The 17,900-nt window shown below is 40.2% G+C and overlaps 1 protein-coding gene across 1 annotated transcript; it reads right to left on the reverse strand.

Annotated features, from left to right (window-relative positions):
- Positions 1-3,592: 3,592 nt before the first annotated feature.
- Positions 3,593-14,380, reverse strand: NIPA1 (NIPA magnesium transporter 1). Its single transcript, XM_067289701.1, has 5 exons — positions 14,206-14,380; positions 10,819-10,866; positions 6,809-6,899; positions 5,484-5,644; positions 3,593-4,104 (listed from the first exon to the last, which is right to left on the reverse strand). The coding sequence occupies exons 1-5, from the start codon at positions 14,363-14,365 to the stop codon at positions 3,593-3,595; spliced, it is 972 nt and encodes a 323-aa protein (XP_067145802.1). The 5' UTR covers positions 14,366-14,380.
- Positions 14,381-17,900: the final 3,520 nt, after the last annotated feature.

Below are 17,900 nucleotides of genomic sequence, written 5' to 3' on the forward strand. Positions count from 1 at the left end.
ATGACAGGTTCTTAGTCATGTTAGTTTCAGCTCACTAATAAATAGGCTCTATTTACACATCCAGTATCCTGAAAGGTTAATTCAGCAGATACCTTCTTAAGGTATTTTGCTTTTTTACATAAGCATTTAAGGTGTAACAAATTGTTTTGATTGTATCAAAAAGGTTTCTATTCTCCTACTGAATATTTGAGGGATTTTTGTATTTAACACCTAATAAAGATCGGGGCTGACGCATATAAATCCTCCATATACTGAAGGGATAATGATCAAAGAGCTATCTTCAAGTGAGTAACAGCATTATGTAAGTATAGTTGATAAGCAGAATAGAAGCCAAAGTAAAACTCCTTTCATATGGATTTAAATTAAATGCATCCCACCACTGTAATCAGTCCACTTTTTGTATGTGTGTAGCCTCTGGTCACTTCTGCTTTGGAATCTGCAATTAAGTCATCTGGCTCATGGCTATCAATGTAAGTAATGTGAAAGTATGTGAAAAGGGCAGACCCATGAGAGAGACCAAAGCTCAGGAGACAACTATGCACATTTGCTCCCTGAGATGATAGAACTCAGATGTCTTATTCAAAAGTGCTTACTTGTCTAGGGGGAGAGAAAGAAGGAAAAGCTGAAAATTCAACTTCAACAGTGCCTCCTTTTCAATCAGAAAAGCAATGGGAAAAGACTAAAAAAGGTAGGACACACAGAATGAGTGGGGTACAGGGTGGTGGGAGGAAGAATCATGCCAATAGTAACAACATAAAATGCTAATACATTTCTAAAGTTAGAACTGGACCAGTTCTAAACAAAAAAAACTTGCAGACATTTATCAGCTCTAAGAATGATCAGAGGACCAAAGAACACAGCTGCTACTTTTTTTTTTCTTACTCTGCATAGTGAGTACTTATCAAGCGAAGTTGTTTGTGTGGTGCAGAAAACGGCAGGGTTATGGCAGGGCAGTCAAGGTGTCTTCAATATAATATTTAATAATAATTTGCATATGCACCTAAAATACCGGGATAGGCACTTTCTAAATAAATAGGAATAAACTTTAAAACAAAAACAGACAAAGAGATATGGCCAAAGAAGGACTAAGACGAGACCCCTGTCATTTTCAGTTTAACCCAAAACCAGATTTTCATGGAAGTCTTCAGAGACTAAGGGCTAGTACAAAATGAACATGCAACTCATGAACTCTGAATTTGAATTTTGAAAAGATGACTTGACTGCTTCAGCCAACAGCTAACATTATTTTAAAAAGTAAATCACTACAGTTCTCATAAATTATTTAGAATTCAGTTTCAATCAGGAAAAAAGAAGGGAACTAGAATGACAAAAGATAATTGTCCATTGATAACCAAGATACCATCTTTCAAACAATAATGGACAAAGTTTAGTTTTATCCAGATTTTATAATCCAATTCCCTCATCTGCAATACTGAAACTTTCTAGAAAACATAAACAGTATTTGGGAATCCACAAAGATGGGCTTTTATGTGCTAATACTTTTTTAATCTCACCACAATACTCAGTTTCTTTGCTGGCCTATAACAATGTGTTTCTGTCAATTCAGAGTGAGAGTCACTTCAGCTGGATATCTCCAACAGCTCAGAGTTATAAAACTAGCTTCAGAATAACATAGTAGGGCTCTTATTCTCTCTTCAGAATACTAAGTCTTTAGGATTCACTATTCGTGTTTACTTTACTGCTGCAATCAGAAGGGCTTATAACATTTCTTTTAAATGAAAATGGAGGCTGAGTTGTAAGGAAACATTAATTACAGTCAAAAAACATCACAAAAGTGAACAGTATTACTCCCCATTAATTGAAGTTTGCATTACTGTCAGCCAGCCACAAAACTAAATTCATGATTTCTTGTTAGAAGTGTCATGGACTTTTCAAAAAACAAAAAAAGATGATTGCAAGACAGTTTGTTTGAAGAGACATTTTGAACTAGAGGTGTTGAGTTCCACTGTATGCTTTCTATTTTTGTACTTAAAATGAAAAAAAAAACATTACTTTTCAAGTCTTGTGACTCATGATGTTGATAATTATCAAATATAGCATGAAAATACTTTCACTCCAAAAAGGTCACAATTCTGAACTCTAAGTGAAAATTAATTATTTCTTTTGTTAACATATCAATATTCTCTAAATGGTCTAAACGGATTGGTTCAGAATCATTCCAATCATAGCTTAAGCTATTTGTACCACTGTGAAAATATTACTGCTGAACTATCACTCAGGTCTGTAAGTTACTGCATGTGAATGCCTACACAGAAGCTCAGCTCTCTGAATGCCTACAATAGTTCAGTCTTTAATCTCCTTTTCCCAGGTTACAAGAGAGATCTGGCCATCTTTCCTTTTTCTGAGCTACCAAGAAATCTCACACTATTCTCTAATTTTTTGTTGTTGTTGCTGCTTATTAACTACTTTACAAAACAGTTTCCTACATTGTCACTTAACTAGAATATGCTGGACTGCTTTAAACAGACCACTTGCAGATTACCTCTTCCCATTATGACTATGGATATTTCAGAAGCTGTCAAGACATCTAAAGATTTCAACTCAGATTTGTAAAATTTTCCAAAAATACGTAGCTCCTTCTGGCTGCTATACATGTTTAGAATTTGAATACAGTCAAATATTACATACAATGAAAGTGAATTATTAAACCAGTATAGGCCATCTGAAACAAATACATTCACATTTATGCAGTATTTTTGGATTACAAAGGCACTGAAATAGTTCTGAGCTGCTTACAAATAAGCCACCATATAGTCAAAAAGTCTGTTCATCGTTTCGACATCCTTCACAGTCTTTCTGTCTGCTCCCAGTTAAAAACTCAGGTGAATGCAGTATGTTTTAATGCACGTAAGTTACACAGAAAAATGCATACCTGTAATCTGGACACTACCATCTGCTGATTAATAATTAGTGAAAGATTTTAAGGGTCCACTGCTCTGTATAAAGAATTTAATTTAAAAATCCCCAGTGTCTTCACCCCATGTCAGACCAAATTGCAGAGACAGCTACTATAAAAGGACAAATCTGCAGTCAGAGTTGAATCAACACTTGTCTCAGAATTCACAGCCTGGACGGTGAACACATTGCTATATTAAGATTAACAAATTCTTCCATTCGCTTCCCCCCCCCCCATATTTTTAAGGGTATACATCACTCATGAAAGGTGTCAGATTGAGTGCATTAGAAACTGATGTCCTCTATTCACAGCAAGCACACCTCAGAAGCAGCCGTAATATAAGCTTTCACACATGCCTGTCAGAATATCCCTAAATCTTTTGTGACGAATCTCTTTTTACAGTGAGGAAATACATCGGTCTCTATGCTGACTCAATCCTTGGCTTTCCCACCAAGACCATCAGCAAGAATACCAATTACTGCCATTTATTATGTTGATTTGGGGTAAACGGACAACTGTCCCTTGAAACTGGATGGAAGCCTCCAATTCATTTCCTGTAGGCCACCAAATTGTCAGAGGGTAACAAATACCAACCTGAATCATAATTGAATCAGTGACCTAGAAATGAAAGGCTCTAACATTCCCTGAGCCACCCAGTTTCCCTCCAAAAATACTTTAATCTGTCTTCATGTTAGGTTTATTTAAATCTCCAATATTGAAGTTGAATTCCTTGAAGACTTGTATAAGAACAATTCCAATAGATACTGTGGTGAATCCGCAAGCCATTCCCAAGAAATCTACCACTCCTACATTACTCCATTCCCTGAAAAGGATGGCTGAAGCCAGCAATACTAAAGTGGTAAACACAACATAGTAGATGGCACCAAACACAGAGGAGTCAAAACATTCCAGCGCCTTATTGATGTACCTGAACTGAATGATAATGCTACATCCTAATACTGCCAGAAGTACCAGACAGAGATACAGAGCCCTTTGACTTGACGGGTTATTGTGAAAGATATCTTGAGCAGCCAGCCCAATGCCTTTTGTGCTGGGCACAGTGAAACTGCCCAACAGAGAGCAAATACTGATGTAAACCATGATATTAGTAGGTCCATGAGCTGGAGCTATCCAGAAGATAAGCAGGAGAAGCATTAGCAGTACTATGCAGAGATAACTCACGAAAACTGGAAAACAAAAAGAAAACAAGGTAACAGCAAGAAAAGAGCTTCCGGCTTGGGATCTACACTGGAGGCTTTAGCAGGCAAATCCTGTCTTACCAGTGGAACTTCAGGTATGTACCACGACGAAGATCTGATATCGAACATATACTCAAATCACTGAGTTTTTAATGATTTAGTGGGCTGATGACGTTCTCGTGCTCTTTGTGTAAAACAAACCATCATGTGCTAAATCACAGTTGCACATTTGAACTGGATTTAAGATGGCTTATTTTCTTATTCTCTTTTCCATTAGGGTTATACTCATTAAAAGCCCCTATGACAAATGGCAGTAATAACACCTCATTCGTAACCAACTTAGTAAAGCACTGTGTGTGAATTTAGCAAAGTGCTTAAGCATAAAGTTAAATCCCATTAGAGTGATAAGAGCAGGGACAGCTGCAAGAACTGGGAGGCCTTATTATTATACTAGTATGCAAATCAGACTGGTAAAAAAAATTTCACACTTTAAAGTTTTGAAGAAATATATTTGCTATTCATGTTGGTTGGAATGAAGCTGTACATTTAGACCAGGGTGTGTGTTTTCATTTCCTTGCAAATTTTTGCTTTGTCTTTTTCTCCCTCCCTGCCCTTCCCCCAGCCTTGGATAGCTGATGTGGTTTGAGTCTCTCCCACCTAAAGCAATAAAAGGAAATAGCAACAGTGGTCAATTTAGCTCTTAGGAAAGAAAATAAAAGTGGGTTTGAAATGTATTAAGCACTAGTATATCCCATCCAGCAGCTAATGGGGCTTTATTTCCAAGCCTGTCCAACACTCTATGAGACGGGCATTTCAGGACATGTCTAGATAGCACTTTTCTGCACACCTTTAGTGTGCAAAGAAATCTATTTGGAACATAACTGGTATCTAGTATAAATTTATAACAAAAAAAGCAGAATTAAAGAACAAAAGACAATTTTTTTTGTTTGTTTTTATAAAACAACTTAAATTGAAATCCTAGAATTATAGCTTTCATTCTCTAGGTAACAAGAAACACTTTTTCATAATTTTAGAAAATTACAAGTTCAAGTGGCCACTGTTCTTAGTTTGCTGTGAAGGAGAATGTTTTTAAAGGAGTAGTTTAACTCCTAAATTACTCTGTTCTTTTATTTATTTAAAAGCTTTTTGAAAAATCTTGATTTATAGCTACGTTTTACTTTCTTGGCACATGTATCAATAAATCTGGGGAATTCTAAGTATGGCAAGCCATACTGGTTCGTCCCTGTCACATCACATTTTCTTCAGAAGTCAGTTTTCCTATCTCTTGGAAGCGGTACATCTCCTCCTCGCGCGCATTCTTGACCAATCTCACAAAATCATTATGAGTTAATAAAAGAAAGAAGTACCTGGATTTGTAAGCTTCTCTTCAAGTTCAGCCTGAGTCGTTACACTCTCAGACTTTGGGGAATGGATGATGAGAACAACAGACCCAGCACAGCTCAGCAGACATCCCAGCTTGCCAAGAATGTTGAGTTTTTCTTTCAGTAAGTAAGAAGCTAAAATGGACCTTTCACAAAGAGGAAGAAAGTTAGAAGTCTGAGTACAATCTCTTAATACTGCTCTGCCTGTTATTCGCCACATGAATTTCCTTCTGTTAAAGAAATATTATCAAACATTAGTGAATCTTCAAATAGCCTTCAAACTGCATTTCAGCCTTAGCTTAGGAAAGATTCTTCCAGTCTGCATCTTATTCAATCCATGACGTTTCATCTGAAGGGGAAAAAAACAGGCATCAGGCACCCCAGAGGCAGGTACCTACCTGTTACAATTTGGTGAGAGATCACTAAACTCCATTTATAGGTACCATTCAGTCGTGAGATAAAAGTGACCTTTGATTACAAAGATTACAAGGCTCAGCTCAGACATGCAACTGGCCAAAATATACAAATTATGTGGCCTTGCATAAAATAATAGGTGATAAGTAGAGCACCACCAGCGTGATTTGTAGTGTCTGAAACTAAAAGACAGCCATGAAGCCCACCCAAAGCAATTTACACTCAAAAGTAGGTGACCAGTATGGTCAGATACATAACCCAGCAAGTAGGCAAAAGAAGTATCTTAAGGCAATACACAGCACTTTTAAGTAACTGCACTTTTTTGTTGCAGTGGTTTCACAAGTGTAGTTTAGCTAGTCACAAAATATTTAACTCCTCTTAGGAATATTCTTTTTGTTTTTATTTGGTTTTTTTTTAAACACATGAACATCACATTAAGGAAGCTGTGGGCATACATTGGCAGGGGGGCGCTCTCACTTTGGAAAACTGAGCCAAATCCAATTAAGTTAAGATCAAAGTCAACAAACACATGTTGTTTGTGGATAGCAGAAGATAGAATACGAAATGAAACATGGACTAAACCTACATGGTAAGGGAACTGTGAATAAGAGAATAAGCTAAAAAGTCCAGAATAATCAAAGTGAAGAAAAAAATGTTGTTTTATCTGTTCCAAATCATAGTGATAGTTAAAACAGAATAATCAAGAACCCTTTCCCCCTATCCTCCGACACACTGCAATACTTTGCTGGGCAAAATAGGAACAGATGTCATTATAACATTTCAGTAACACTCATAAGTCTGACATCTTCTAAGCGGAAGTTCAGTAATCACTGAGTTTATTTGACACTCTAAGCAATAAGAGCATTCAAATAAAAACAAGTAAAGCAAACTCTTACCCAAATGGAACGCCAAGAGCTCCTAGGGGAGTCACTAACACAGTAGGAACTGCAGTGTAAGCCAAGAAATTTCCTATTTGACCAAGAGCCACTGTCAAGAGAACCAGAAATAGGCCTTTAAATCTCTTTATAAAGGGAGGTAATGAAAACTTGCCCAATATTGTCTGGGAAAGACTGACCCAACTGGAAAACAGATGTAACAGATCTGTTAAGCTCTGTTAATTTTGCACATGCACAAAATGGCTGGAATTTTAAAATTCATTTAAATTCATTTAAAATACATTTTAAAGTTATTTTTAAATATAGAATTTATATTTGTCATACAAGAAGATCCAAGAGGGCATGATCAATAATCTTACTCGTGGCTTCTCTTAGTTAAGTTATAAAAAAGGCTACAAATTAGAAACACTCATGTATCACACTCAAATATCTTATTAGTGCAGTACTAAAATTATATAACCCATGGTTTCAGCTTTAGAAGGTACATACACATAACACCGCATTTGGGTATAGTTCCTAACAGCAGTATTACCTTTTGGGATGCATACAGGGACATTACTAGAGGAAGGAAATCTAATAAGGAAATACTAAGCACATGCAGAAAAGCTCTTCAATATACAGTCGAGCACATCAAATTTTCACAGCACTGTGTAACATCACAGGTAATCCCTGACCAGTGTAACAACAACCGATCTATGTCAAGTCACAATAACAGGCTTATTTTTTCCAATAAAAGCAATTTCCAGAATTTACCACACTATTGCACATCACAGCTGTGATAAACAGTTCATGTGTTCAAGTTTTCAATAAAATAAATAAATAAATAAAAATACTGGCTGGTTTTGCAAGTGCTGGCAAGTCAACATGATGCTTGCATAGTTACAGAGTCCGTGGTGACCAGCAAGAACCTGGAGACTGAACAAAAATTCATGCAGCTCAAATTTCAAGTTGATTTCAAGTGCCAATATTAGCATTTAAAAACTTTTCAAGAATCCAAGCTGTTTTAATTCTCAGGCTGGCATTACCCTGCACTGTCAAATACTGTTATCATCATACTATTCTTTACCTCTGCAAGGCACTGTGCAAACATTAATTTACCAAATTAACTTACATAATCAGTAAAGTTGAAGACCTGTGTAACCTATAAGAAACCCAAAGGAGACAGACAAACTTACAAAACTGCAGAGGATGGCAAAATTATACTAATTCAATTCACCGAGGCTGTCACTATGTGCAGGAATGAGCCACAGAAATAAATCCATGAACAGCATTTCTAAAGCACAAGTCAGTGCTTCTCCAGCATAGTTTCTGCCCCTGGGAATACAGTAACTCTACGATCAGCCTCAGTTTTGTTTTTCAGCAGATACACATGGCAACTTTGGCATTATCTTTGAGGCATCCAAATGCACTAGCAAATAGCCTGCATGGAAGATATGGCACACCTGGCACTGCGTTTCTACAGACTGTGCATTTCTAAGTTACTCTGACAAAAGTTTGCTCTTTCATATCTCTGGTGCCTTAACTTTCTGCTTAAAGAACCCTAACAGATGGCACCAATGCAGATATGTAAACAAACTTCATACTATAAGCCAGTTGAATTTACCCCAAATTTTCAGTATCACCATGGAATAACAGTAGCAGTCCCTTACCACCATGAATGACAGAACAACATTAACTAAGGCCAATTAAAAAAAAAAAAAAATCTGTGATGGTTACCATTCACCTGCTGTTGAGGACCTTTGCTGCCAACCTATCCAGTCTTCCGTGGATAGAAATTCCTCTCCAGATACGTCAATGCTGTAGTCAAGACAGGACTTCAGTTCTTGGAAGGCACATCAAGCTTTAAGCTTGCTAAATGAGTAGCAGTATCCCAGAAGTTATTGCAGCACAAGACTTGACACACACTGACATGTCTACACTAGCAAGGGGACCAGCAAGAGCAGATCCGTAGAGCAAAAGAATCTGCCCTATACATTTCAGGGGGTTTATTTCAGACTAACTTTAGCCTGGTCCCACAGACTGAAAGTCCATTGCAGCTGATATGCATTAGGCATGCTCCTAGAATGTATCTTCCAGCCTAGTTTCAGCTGAAAGAAATACAGTTCAAGTGCTCCAATATTGCCCCAAAATGTGAACCAAAGCTCAGTAAGTGGAAACAAACCGGAGATTTGCTTCACAAATCCATTCCCAATCTAAGAAAAAAGGCTAATGTAGATGCATCCACTATAAAAACTGTCACAAACACCACAGCTATGCTACTATCAAAATCTTCACTGAAACTAATTAATTAGTTAATTAGTTTAATGCTGACTGAAGTACCTGTACACATGGTGCAATCACTCTTTGGACTGCAGTAAAAAAAAGCCCCTTAGCAGAATCTGGAGCCCTTCCTTTGAAATCTTCAGTAATCCAGTGGATCCCAAGGCCACAAAATGGTTAGGAAGTGTTATTCTGAGCCAGCACGCCTACACACAGATACTTGTTCACTATCTGAACAAATTTTGTGAAAACAAGTTGATAGAGTTTATGCTGATTCTTGTTAGTCATCCTAACTCCAAATTCTGTACTTTAGAAAATTACCGTCAGCTACTGTAATTTCTCCAAGGTTATTGGGGATATTGCTAAATCTCCAAAATGACACCTTTCTCTGGATCCCACAGTTGCTTGCCTAGCTGTTGCTACTGCTGTTTATCATGGGGTTGTGATTCTGAAGCTACAATCTCCTTACGGAATTCTTACCTTGGCTCCTCTGTAAACTTTTTGAGGCTTTGTTTTGAAATACCTGCACCTCGCTGATGGACAAATGCCAGCTGATACCATTCCCTTAAGCAATTTTAGCTTCATTCAATTCATTCAGCCCTTTTAAACAGGAAACCTTTCTCTCTGACTCACCAAGATAAACCCCTGTAATAAAAATTCTTTTTTTAAATTCCTTCTGCTCAGAGATTCAAAATGGAGGCCTCACAAGGGATAAAAAACAGCAATTAAAGCATAGATTTATTGCTACTTTAAGCACGTAATGATCACAGCAGAGTAGGAAGCTGTCAAAGAACTACTTAAACTCATCTTAAATCAGCTGAGGACTTTCCTCTGGAGCTCTGTTGGCTCTACTCTTGCTGTGGACTTTAACCTTCAAGGGATTTAACAGCTTGCATTCCTTGGGTACAGCTTGAAGAGGGCAAAAATGGAGACCTACCTTGCTGCAAAAAAACCAAGGGGCACAACTGGATTCATACTTTTGAGGAACAGCATCAGAACATTTACAAATAATTCAAAAAAAGACTGGATTAGCATCCAAAAGTGGGGTAATATTTTAAACTCATGTGGGTAAAACTAGGGCTGAACTACAAAAAGAAAAAGCTAGGTACTCTGCATGTTCTGGATTCAAATCAGACAGTGAACTTTGTGTGAGCGTAGGTTACAAAGATATTAAGTCTAAAACTGTACCAATCTTATAATCAGTGCCACAAAAGGCTTAATATAAATCTTGTAGATTAAAAACAAAACAAACTATAACTGCCAATGCTAGAAATCAAAGAAACGATTTAAATTTGAGACAAGCTAAGTGCTTTCTGATCTAAAAAATAACATATGCTCAATAAGCCCTTTCGTGCAGGATTACAATTTCTTATTCAGCTTTGACTTTTATTAAAAACTGAGCATACCAGTGCAATCCAAAGATACAAAACACCCAAGAATCCAGAGTCAGAACACTGTGTGGGTGCCAAGAGCTGCAAGTATCAAATGGTTCTGAAAATATGGAAAGATGCATGTCTTTGGTTTATCTACGCTCTTTGCCTCTTCAAACACCAGCAGACGTAATAGTCAGAGTGACAGTTTACTGAAGGTGGAATATTTCTGAGGGAAATGTATTTCATTATAAGTCAGTGAAAGATTCCAGATTAGAACTCAGATTTTCTGCTGACCCATTTCACCATCAAACCACAGCTTCTTCCTTCAGAAAGGAGAAAAAAATATAAAAAAATAATCAAACCATGTAAAATACTTACTTGCAATAGTGCCAGACCACCATACTATATCTGTTAAGTATGAAGTACCTGGAAGAGGAAGTATAAGCATATATATTAGAAAAATATGTAATTGCATTGCTGAAATTATGAAAAGGAATAATTTCAACAGTCTTAACTATTAAGGACCTTTATCTTAACCCTTTTCTTTAAGGCAAAAGAGCAGGAAGAAAACAAGAGAGAGGATGGAAAGTACTCAGATTTGGCCTAAATATCCTAGTTAGAGCTTCTTAAGGAACCTTTTGAGTCAGAAGTTCTGACTTCCAGTTTGAAGTACCTAGGCAATTCTCATGCTTAGCTTACTCAGCCTCTGAAATGTCAGCAAATGCTTCTGAAGGGGCCGTTTAACAGCTATCTTAGAATCACTACTAAGACGAATGAAAACCTGTGGAAACACATAATTTGGATCAATTAGTTTGTTAATATACCCCCAATGAAATCATATAGGAGAAACTTTTTTGGCATGGAGTTTTGGGAGTACATTAGCGTGGACCAATCCTCCTGTATGTGAACATTTGGAAATTACTGTGATTGAAGCCTTCTCGGAATTATTGACATGTTACTATGTTTCTAAGAGAGGGTTAAAAATTCCAGATTGTTCTTAACGTCTGCCAAGTTCAAAAATGATTAGTTTCATTGTAAATCAGTTATTAAGAACTCTTGACTTGGAGTGCACCACGGAGTCTATGCATCACATTTTGGAAGTTCTACTTTTGTGGAATATCAAGGATAATAACCACTTGTTAAACTAAACCCTAGTTGTCAAAGAACTTGACTTTGGCATCACATTATCCTGTTGTCATGTCCTGCTTCTCTTTCTAACATTTCACTTCTGTGTTTATTTGGGAAGATGCTCTCTCAAGACCTGCTGGAGCGATAGGCAATATTGTATGTAAATGGAGCACTCTGAAATCCCAAGGGAAAATAATAATAATAATAAATCTATAACTCAGTAGTCTATAACTCTGGAGACTTATAAAATATTTAGCGCTTGGAAATCACACTATATAACTGAAATGTGAGGGAAAATGACTAATGAAAATGGCCAGCTTTTGAGTGGGTGTAATCATCCTTTAGACTTTTGTTATTGCATTTAAACACTTTGTTGGGGGTACAAATTATAGAAAATATTGACTCAAGTAAGGTAACTTTGCAAAATATTTGTCACCCACTGTTGTTTCTAACTAAGCAAGGATTACTATCTGCATTGATACCATATTATTGATTCAATGAAGAACACAGAAAAGACTTGAAGCAGCTTGTTGTTTATTATACAACACCTATTGAAGCCAATGGAAAAAAAAGACATCATTTGACACTAACGATCTCAGGCTCTTAGTTCTGAGGCTCTTAGTTCTGACTGCTGGACTCAAGGAAGAACTGCACTGCTTCAAAGCATTACATAGACAAAAACCTACGTTATTCGCCTGGCTGTCTCCTAATTTACTCTTATAGCTCCATAACGAGCACAGCAATAGGAAACACTAAGAATCACTCCACAAGATACACAAAACCCTCAGTAATATCTTTGAAACAGGATGTTTTACAGCTGTGACAGTCACCTACCGATGCTGAAAACAGACACACACCCCTTGCACATCCACTTAACTCAGTACACTACTGAAAGCTCTTTAAAAGTAATTAGATCCAACTATAATGCAGAATGGAAACTTGCTTTAACTACATTGCGGTGGCAGTGTCATTCCTTCCTCTCTTGTTTTCTCAGTTTCCCTTACAAAAAGATTTGCATTTATGATGCAAACTTGACCTCTATGTGAACAATAAAAGTCGATTACAGCCATCTGGAAGAGAAACGGAGACTAAGTTTATGAAACAGTAGTTTGTCTGAAGCCCCTAACTATAACTGTAAGGTCATTGTGGAAAATGCAAAATAAACTCGTTAGATCATGCTGTCAGCTGTTATTCCTCTGAATCCACCCTGAACATGCTCAATACAACAGGAACTGGAAATGCAGCACTGCTCCAACACTAATCATCTCAAAAAAAGCAAAACAAAAAAAATCCCACTAAGAAATGCCTAACATGCTCTTGTCACTACTAAGCATTTTTCATGAGTTCCCAGACCTAGGTACACATGCTCATACACACACATATCCCACCACCACCAGCAAAACAAATGGTTATTGACAACCAACAGAAATACAATTAAAAGGCCCCGTATAACCTGTGTGTTTACAGCTTTCCTCCAAAAGCATGATATTAAGAACAAGTAAATAAATATATTGTGGTTTCCCTATACTCGAAGCATAAAGAAGCAATTAGTAAAATGATATTCATAGACTGCATGCTTTTGGGAGTTCTAGGATCAGAATAAAATACAAAAGATCTTAATATGCTATGAATTTACAACTTTTTTTTTTTTTTGCTAAACTGGATAGCACAGTAAGCTGCTGAATGTTTACCTTGGAAAACAACAATAAGGTATGGAAATCCCATATGAAAAAAAAAAAGAGATGAGTGATATGTTATTGCTGTGCCTTTCTCTATAAAAGTGATTTCTCTACATCACGTGATCCGATGCAACTTCATGGTGTATTAGCTGTGGAAGCACTAGAATGAAGAGGTGACAAGACATGCTGGTGTTATTCATGGAGAGAAACTATCTGAGCCAAAGACAGCGAGTAGAAAACGGCCATGAGTCAATGAAAATATTCATGCATACACACACACGCGCGCGCGCGTGTGTGGATATATATATGTGTGTGTGTGTATATATACTTGCTAATGTTGTATTAGAGAAGATCAGCGAGCAGGCCATAGGTTTGGAAGCCGCGGCTGATGACTGTGCTTAACATCCCCCCGCCGTTCTCCGCTCGACGCCTCATCATTAATTTATGAGCTGCCTCGCGCCGTGCTCCGGCACCGACCTCTGATGCCGAAGCCACTTAACGTGACGGCCCGGGCGGGCTCCCGCGCCGCCCGCACGCTGTCGCCAGCACCGAGCCTGCCCGCGCCGCGCCGCAGCCCCGCGGGGCGCCTCCCCACTGCCCCCCGCGGAGCCGCGGCGGGGATGCCCGGGGCAGGGGAGCGGGGCCCCGCGGCTGCCCGTCCCTCCGCCGCAGCCGCTCCGCAGGAGCCGGCGGGAGCTGCGCGGGGGCGATCGGAGGGCGAAGCCCGCGGGGAGGCAGCGCTGCGCCGGGGCGCGGAGGACACGCAGGCGGGCAGGGGGCGAGGGCGCCGGCGGCGATGCTCGCCCCGGCAGAGCTGCCAAGCGGGGCGGCAGCGCCAAGAGCAGCGGAGGAGGAAAGGGAGGCTGCAACGCCGGGCGGCTCCCGGCGCGGCCTCCCGCCCCCACGCCGCTGCAGCGCCGCGGGGAGCCGGCCCGGCCCGGCCCGGCGGGGTCCCTACCTCGCCCTCGGGCCCGCACGATCCCCTTCTTCTGCAGGACGAAGGTGGAGCCGTTCACCAGGCTGGACACCACAGCCACGCTCAAGCCCAGCGAGACAGCGGCGGGGCCGGGGCTCTGCTCTGCCCCGTCGCCCGCTGCCGCACCGACCGCCATCCGCATCGCCCCGCCGCCGAGAGCTGCTGGCGCCGCCGCGGCTCCCCCGCCCCGGGCCCGGCGCACCCGGCAGCGGCTCTGCGCGGGGACCGGACCCGCCCTGCGCTGCGCCCCCGCCCCGCCCCGCCCCGCCGAGGGCGGCTCCGGCTCCGGGCGGGCACCGGCGGCAGCCGCGGCTCCTGGCGCCCGGCCCGGCCCGGCCCGCCGCGGCGGAGCGCGCACTCGGCACCGCGGGGGAGAGCGGCAATATGACGTCATAGTCGCTGCACCGCTCTCCCTTCCCCGCGCCTTTGTGACGTCACAGCGCTGGGAAGTCCTTCTCCGCGCCGGCGCCGCGGGGGTTCCTGCTGGGGTCCCCTCTCCCGGCGCGGCGCACTGCGGCGGCCCGCGGGGTCCCGGCAGCTATAGGGAAAGCTCGGCCGCCGCCAAGGGTCGCGCGTGCTACCTGCAAACTGTGGGATCCACCGCTGTTCCGGCTGGTCTGGTGGTAAATCCCAGAACCTGCGTTTATTTCCAGGGGAAAAAAAGTTCACCCTCTCCTCCTTATAGGGAAAGGTCAGTTTCTCAAAATCACGAGCCTCTCGGCATCTCTCACTTATCGTTCAGCAAGGGCAGAACATAACTCATCACCACCATCGTGGTGGAGGGATGGAGGGTGTCCCTGGAGGCAATATCCCCGGCCCATAGCGGGTACTGACAGTGGTTGGGTTTGAACTTGGTCTCTCAACGCATAAGGAGTCTTTGCCGTGCTGAGCTGAAAGCAATCTTTCTTGTTGGGCAGAAATACTTGGTAGCACATATTTCACTGCAGTTCTTACCATTCCCAGATACTTCTTGAAATAAATCAATCCACAAATGGATTCCTGTGGCAATATCTGCCCAAGTAAATGGGATAGAGTATGTTGGCTTGTTATAAATGAAAGTGGATGTTTTTTGTTATTCTTAACTATTGAGCGTACTGACCAACTTCACAGCATAAAAATTTTAGCATTCCCAGGAAATGTGAATTAGAGAAGAGGCAAATTCCTGAAAATGCTTCTCTTGTCAGTATATTTCTCAGTTTGCCTGGACTCTGCTTGAGGCAGCTGTCTTAGGAATGCACAGGAAAGCTGGAATATGTTTTTTGTTTAGGATTAACAGCCAGAAGATGTAACGCTAATTGCAGTATTGCTGATAGTTTCACCTCCATCAGTTCTCTGAGGTCTTCGCATAAATATTTAATACAATGGAAGAGTGGATTCATCCTTGTGAGATTTGCAAGATCTGCAAAATGAGAACACATGAGCTGGAAGAACAGTTCTCCACAGCAACCCTTTAAATTTTGCAAAACACTGTACAAAGACGGAGGTGAAGATAAATACAGGCTAGTTATCAATATCAGTTTCTGACTTATATACAGTCTACTAATGTGTACGATAAAATTTATTATAGGAAATAATTTATGCTTGCATGGTAGAAAAATGATTTAACAGCCTTTGCAACAGATTACTGAGTTTTTGAACAAAACTCAGACCTGAGCTGAGTTCTTATAATCAAAATCTCTCTCTGGACTGGTATAAACAAGACAAAAATAGGTATCAGGGATCTCAAGAAGACAGTTTCTTTTCTCTCCAACCATGCCATTTTTATCTCCAAATTGTAAAACTTACATATGCCTTTCTAAAGTACAGATTTGGATAGGTAATTCTAAATATGCTGTAGTCAGCTGACATTACACTTGCAGTATAATAATTAGTCATAGCGTTGTTGAGGATTAGTGATAGACTAAAATAATAAGCAGAGCACTGATTAATATTAACTTAGCAAATATCTTGAAAACCAGAGTCTGACTTGGCTAATGTCTTGTAAGATCACTTTATTCAAAAAAAATCTGCATTATCTAGACATTTTGAACCAAAACATAAAGGTACCTCAAAGATAACAGTTCTTATAGTTACTTGAATAGAAATTAGATGACCTTCCTTAAACCATTACATACATTCAATATATAAACTACTCACTTGTGATGTCCATCTAGTTTTCTGAGACTTAGTTTTGTGGTGACAGCATCATTCCTCCTGCCAAAGTCATGTTAACATGTTTGTAGTACTGTGAAACAATGTGCTTTGGGTTAGTTTGATTCCTACAATGCCCTATTGCAATATTACTGATATTGCAATGGTCTGATGTCTCATGAACACCCAAAAGGCATAGTAGAAAGCTGACTTTTCCTCCAACAGACTCTCTTCCTCTCCATCACTCTTATCTAACTCCCATCTAAAGTAAGCAGTGAAATACTAAATTTTTTTAAATCACATGATTTTTTTCCCAAAGTTCTTTTGGAGCAATAATACAGTATTCATAATGCTTCTCTAACCATTGAAGTCAGCTCAGCTGCAGTTCCAACTTGTTGGCCACTGATTGCTTAATTTATGCAACATGTGAGAATTAGTGTAAAAAGTGCACAGGCTGCTTTCCAGAAGTAGCTAACTCTACTCTGCAACCCAATAGCAATACAGGTATTCAGAATCAGTCAACAGGTATGAGTTGTTTTAATAGGTAGGGAAAGGATGAGTGATTGAGGTAGGTCTCTTGGGGGAGGGGGTTGTGAGTGAGCAGAATTGGTAGAGATCTGAGATTTTGGAGTTGAGGGAGTGGAGGGAATGATGGACCTTCTCCAGGTGAGGATGGATTTTCCCCTGATCAGAAGGGGTAGAAAAATGCTTGTGCCTGATCTGAAGAAGCATATTGTTTTTTCTGTAATGGCTTGGATTCCTCTGTTGTGTTTGTTTTCTGTATTTAAAATAAAAATGATTTTTTTTAAATTGGAGTAGTTGTTGCAGTCTTTTATCTAGGCTAAAAGAAAATAAGATCATTATGTATGTGACACAGACTGAGAGTACAGAAGCTGTGCCCAGATGGTGATCTGAATAAAGTAGCTGGGAGAGCAGTGGTGGAAGTCTACCAACATCTGTAACAGACTCTGAAGCAACAGTAGTAATCCTGCTTTGCAAAAGCACTAGGCAGATCAGCCTTGCCAGCAGTTGAACCAGTAGGGACTGTGACTGCAGAGAAAATGGCAAGAAGACAGTGGCAATCCTTGCTGTGTTTTCTGTCTCATGAGAACCAAAGACTGCAGTTAAGTGCAGTAATACAAGACTACTGTGTAATGAACCTGGGCCTAAGGATAACCTAAACGTCCTTTCTGAGGAGTCTCAAACGCTTACCTGGAGTATAAAACTGGTTGTGGTGTAAGTGGGCCATCACTGGTATGACTGGGTCCTGCTTTGCAGAGAAAGTGACTTCAATCTTGGTTCTCATCCAGCTCTTGTCTTGCCATGAGTATTCATATCTATGAATGGGAGAATGCATGGAAACCTAGTTATCCTACTGAAATGTCACTCTATTGCACGGATGGGTCCCCTTTTTTGTTCTTCTCTCTATTCCATTAATAAGGACTCTGTTAAACTGCATTAGAGAAGACAATATACAGTCTTTGGGCCCAGCTGTGAGCTTTTTAATTTTATAGTGGTCTCTGTGAAATGCAGTCTTAGCCCTGAGC

This window comes from Apteryx mantelli, chromosome 1, assembly GCF_036417845.1.
Source record: "Apteryx mantelli isolate bAptMan1 chromosome 1, bAptMan1.hap1, whole genome shotgun sequence".
Taxonomy (NCBI): Eukaryota; Metazoa; Chordata; class Aves; order Apterygiformes; family Apterygidae; genus Apteryx; species Apteryx mantelli.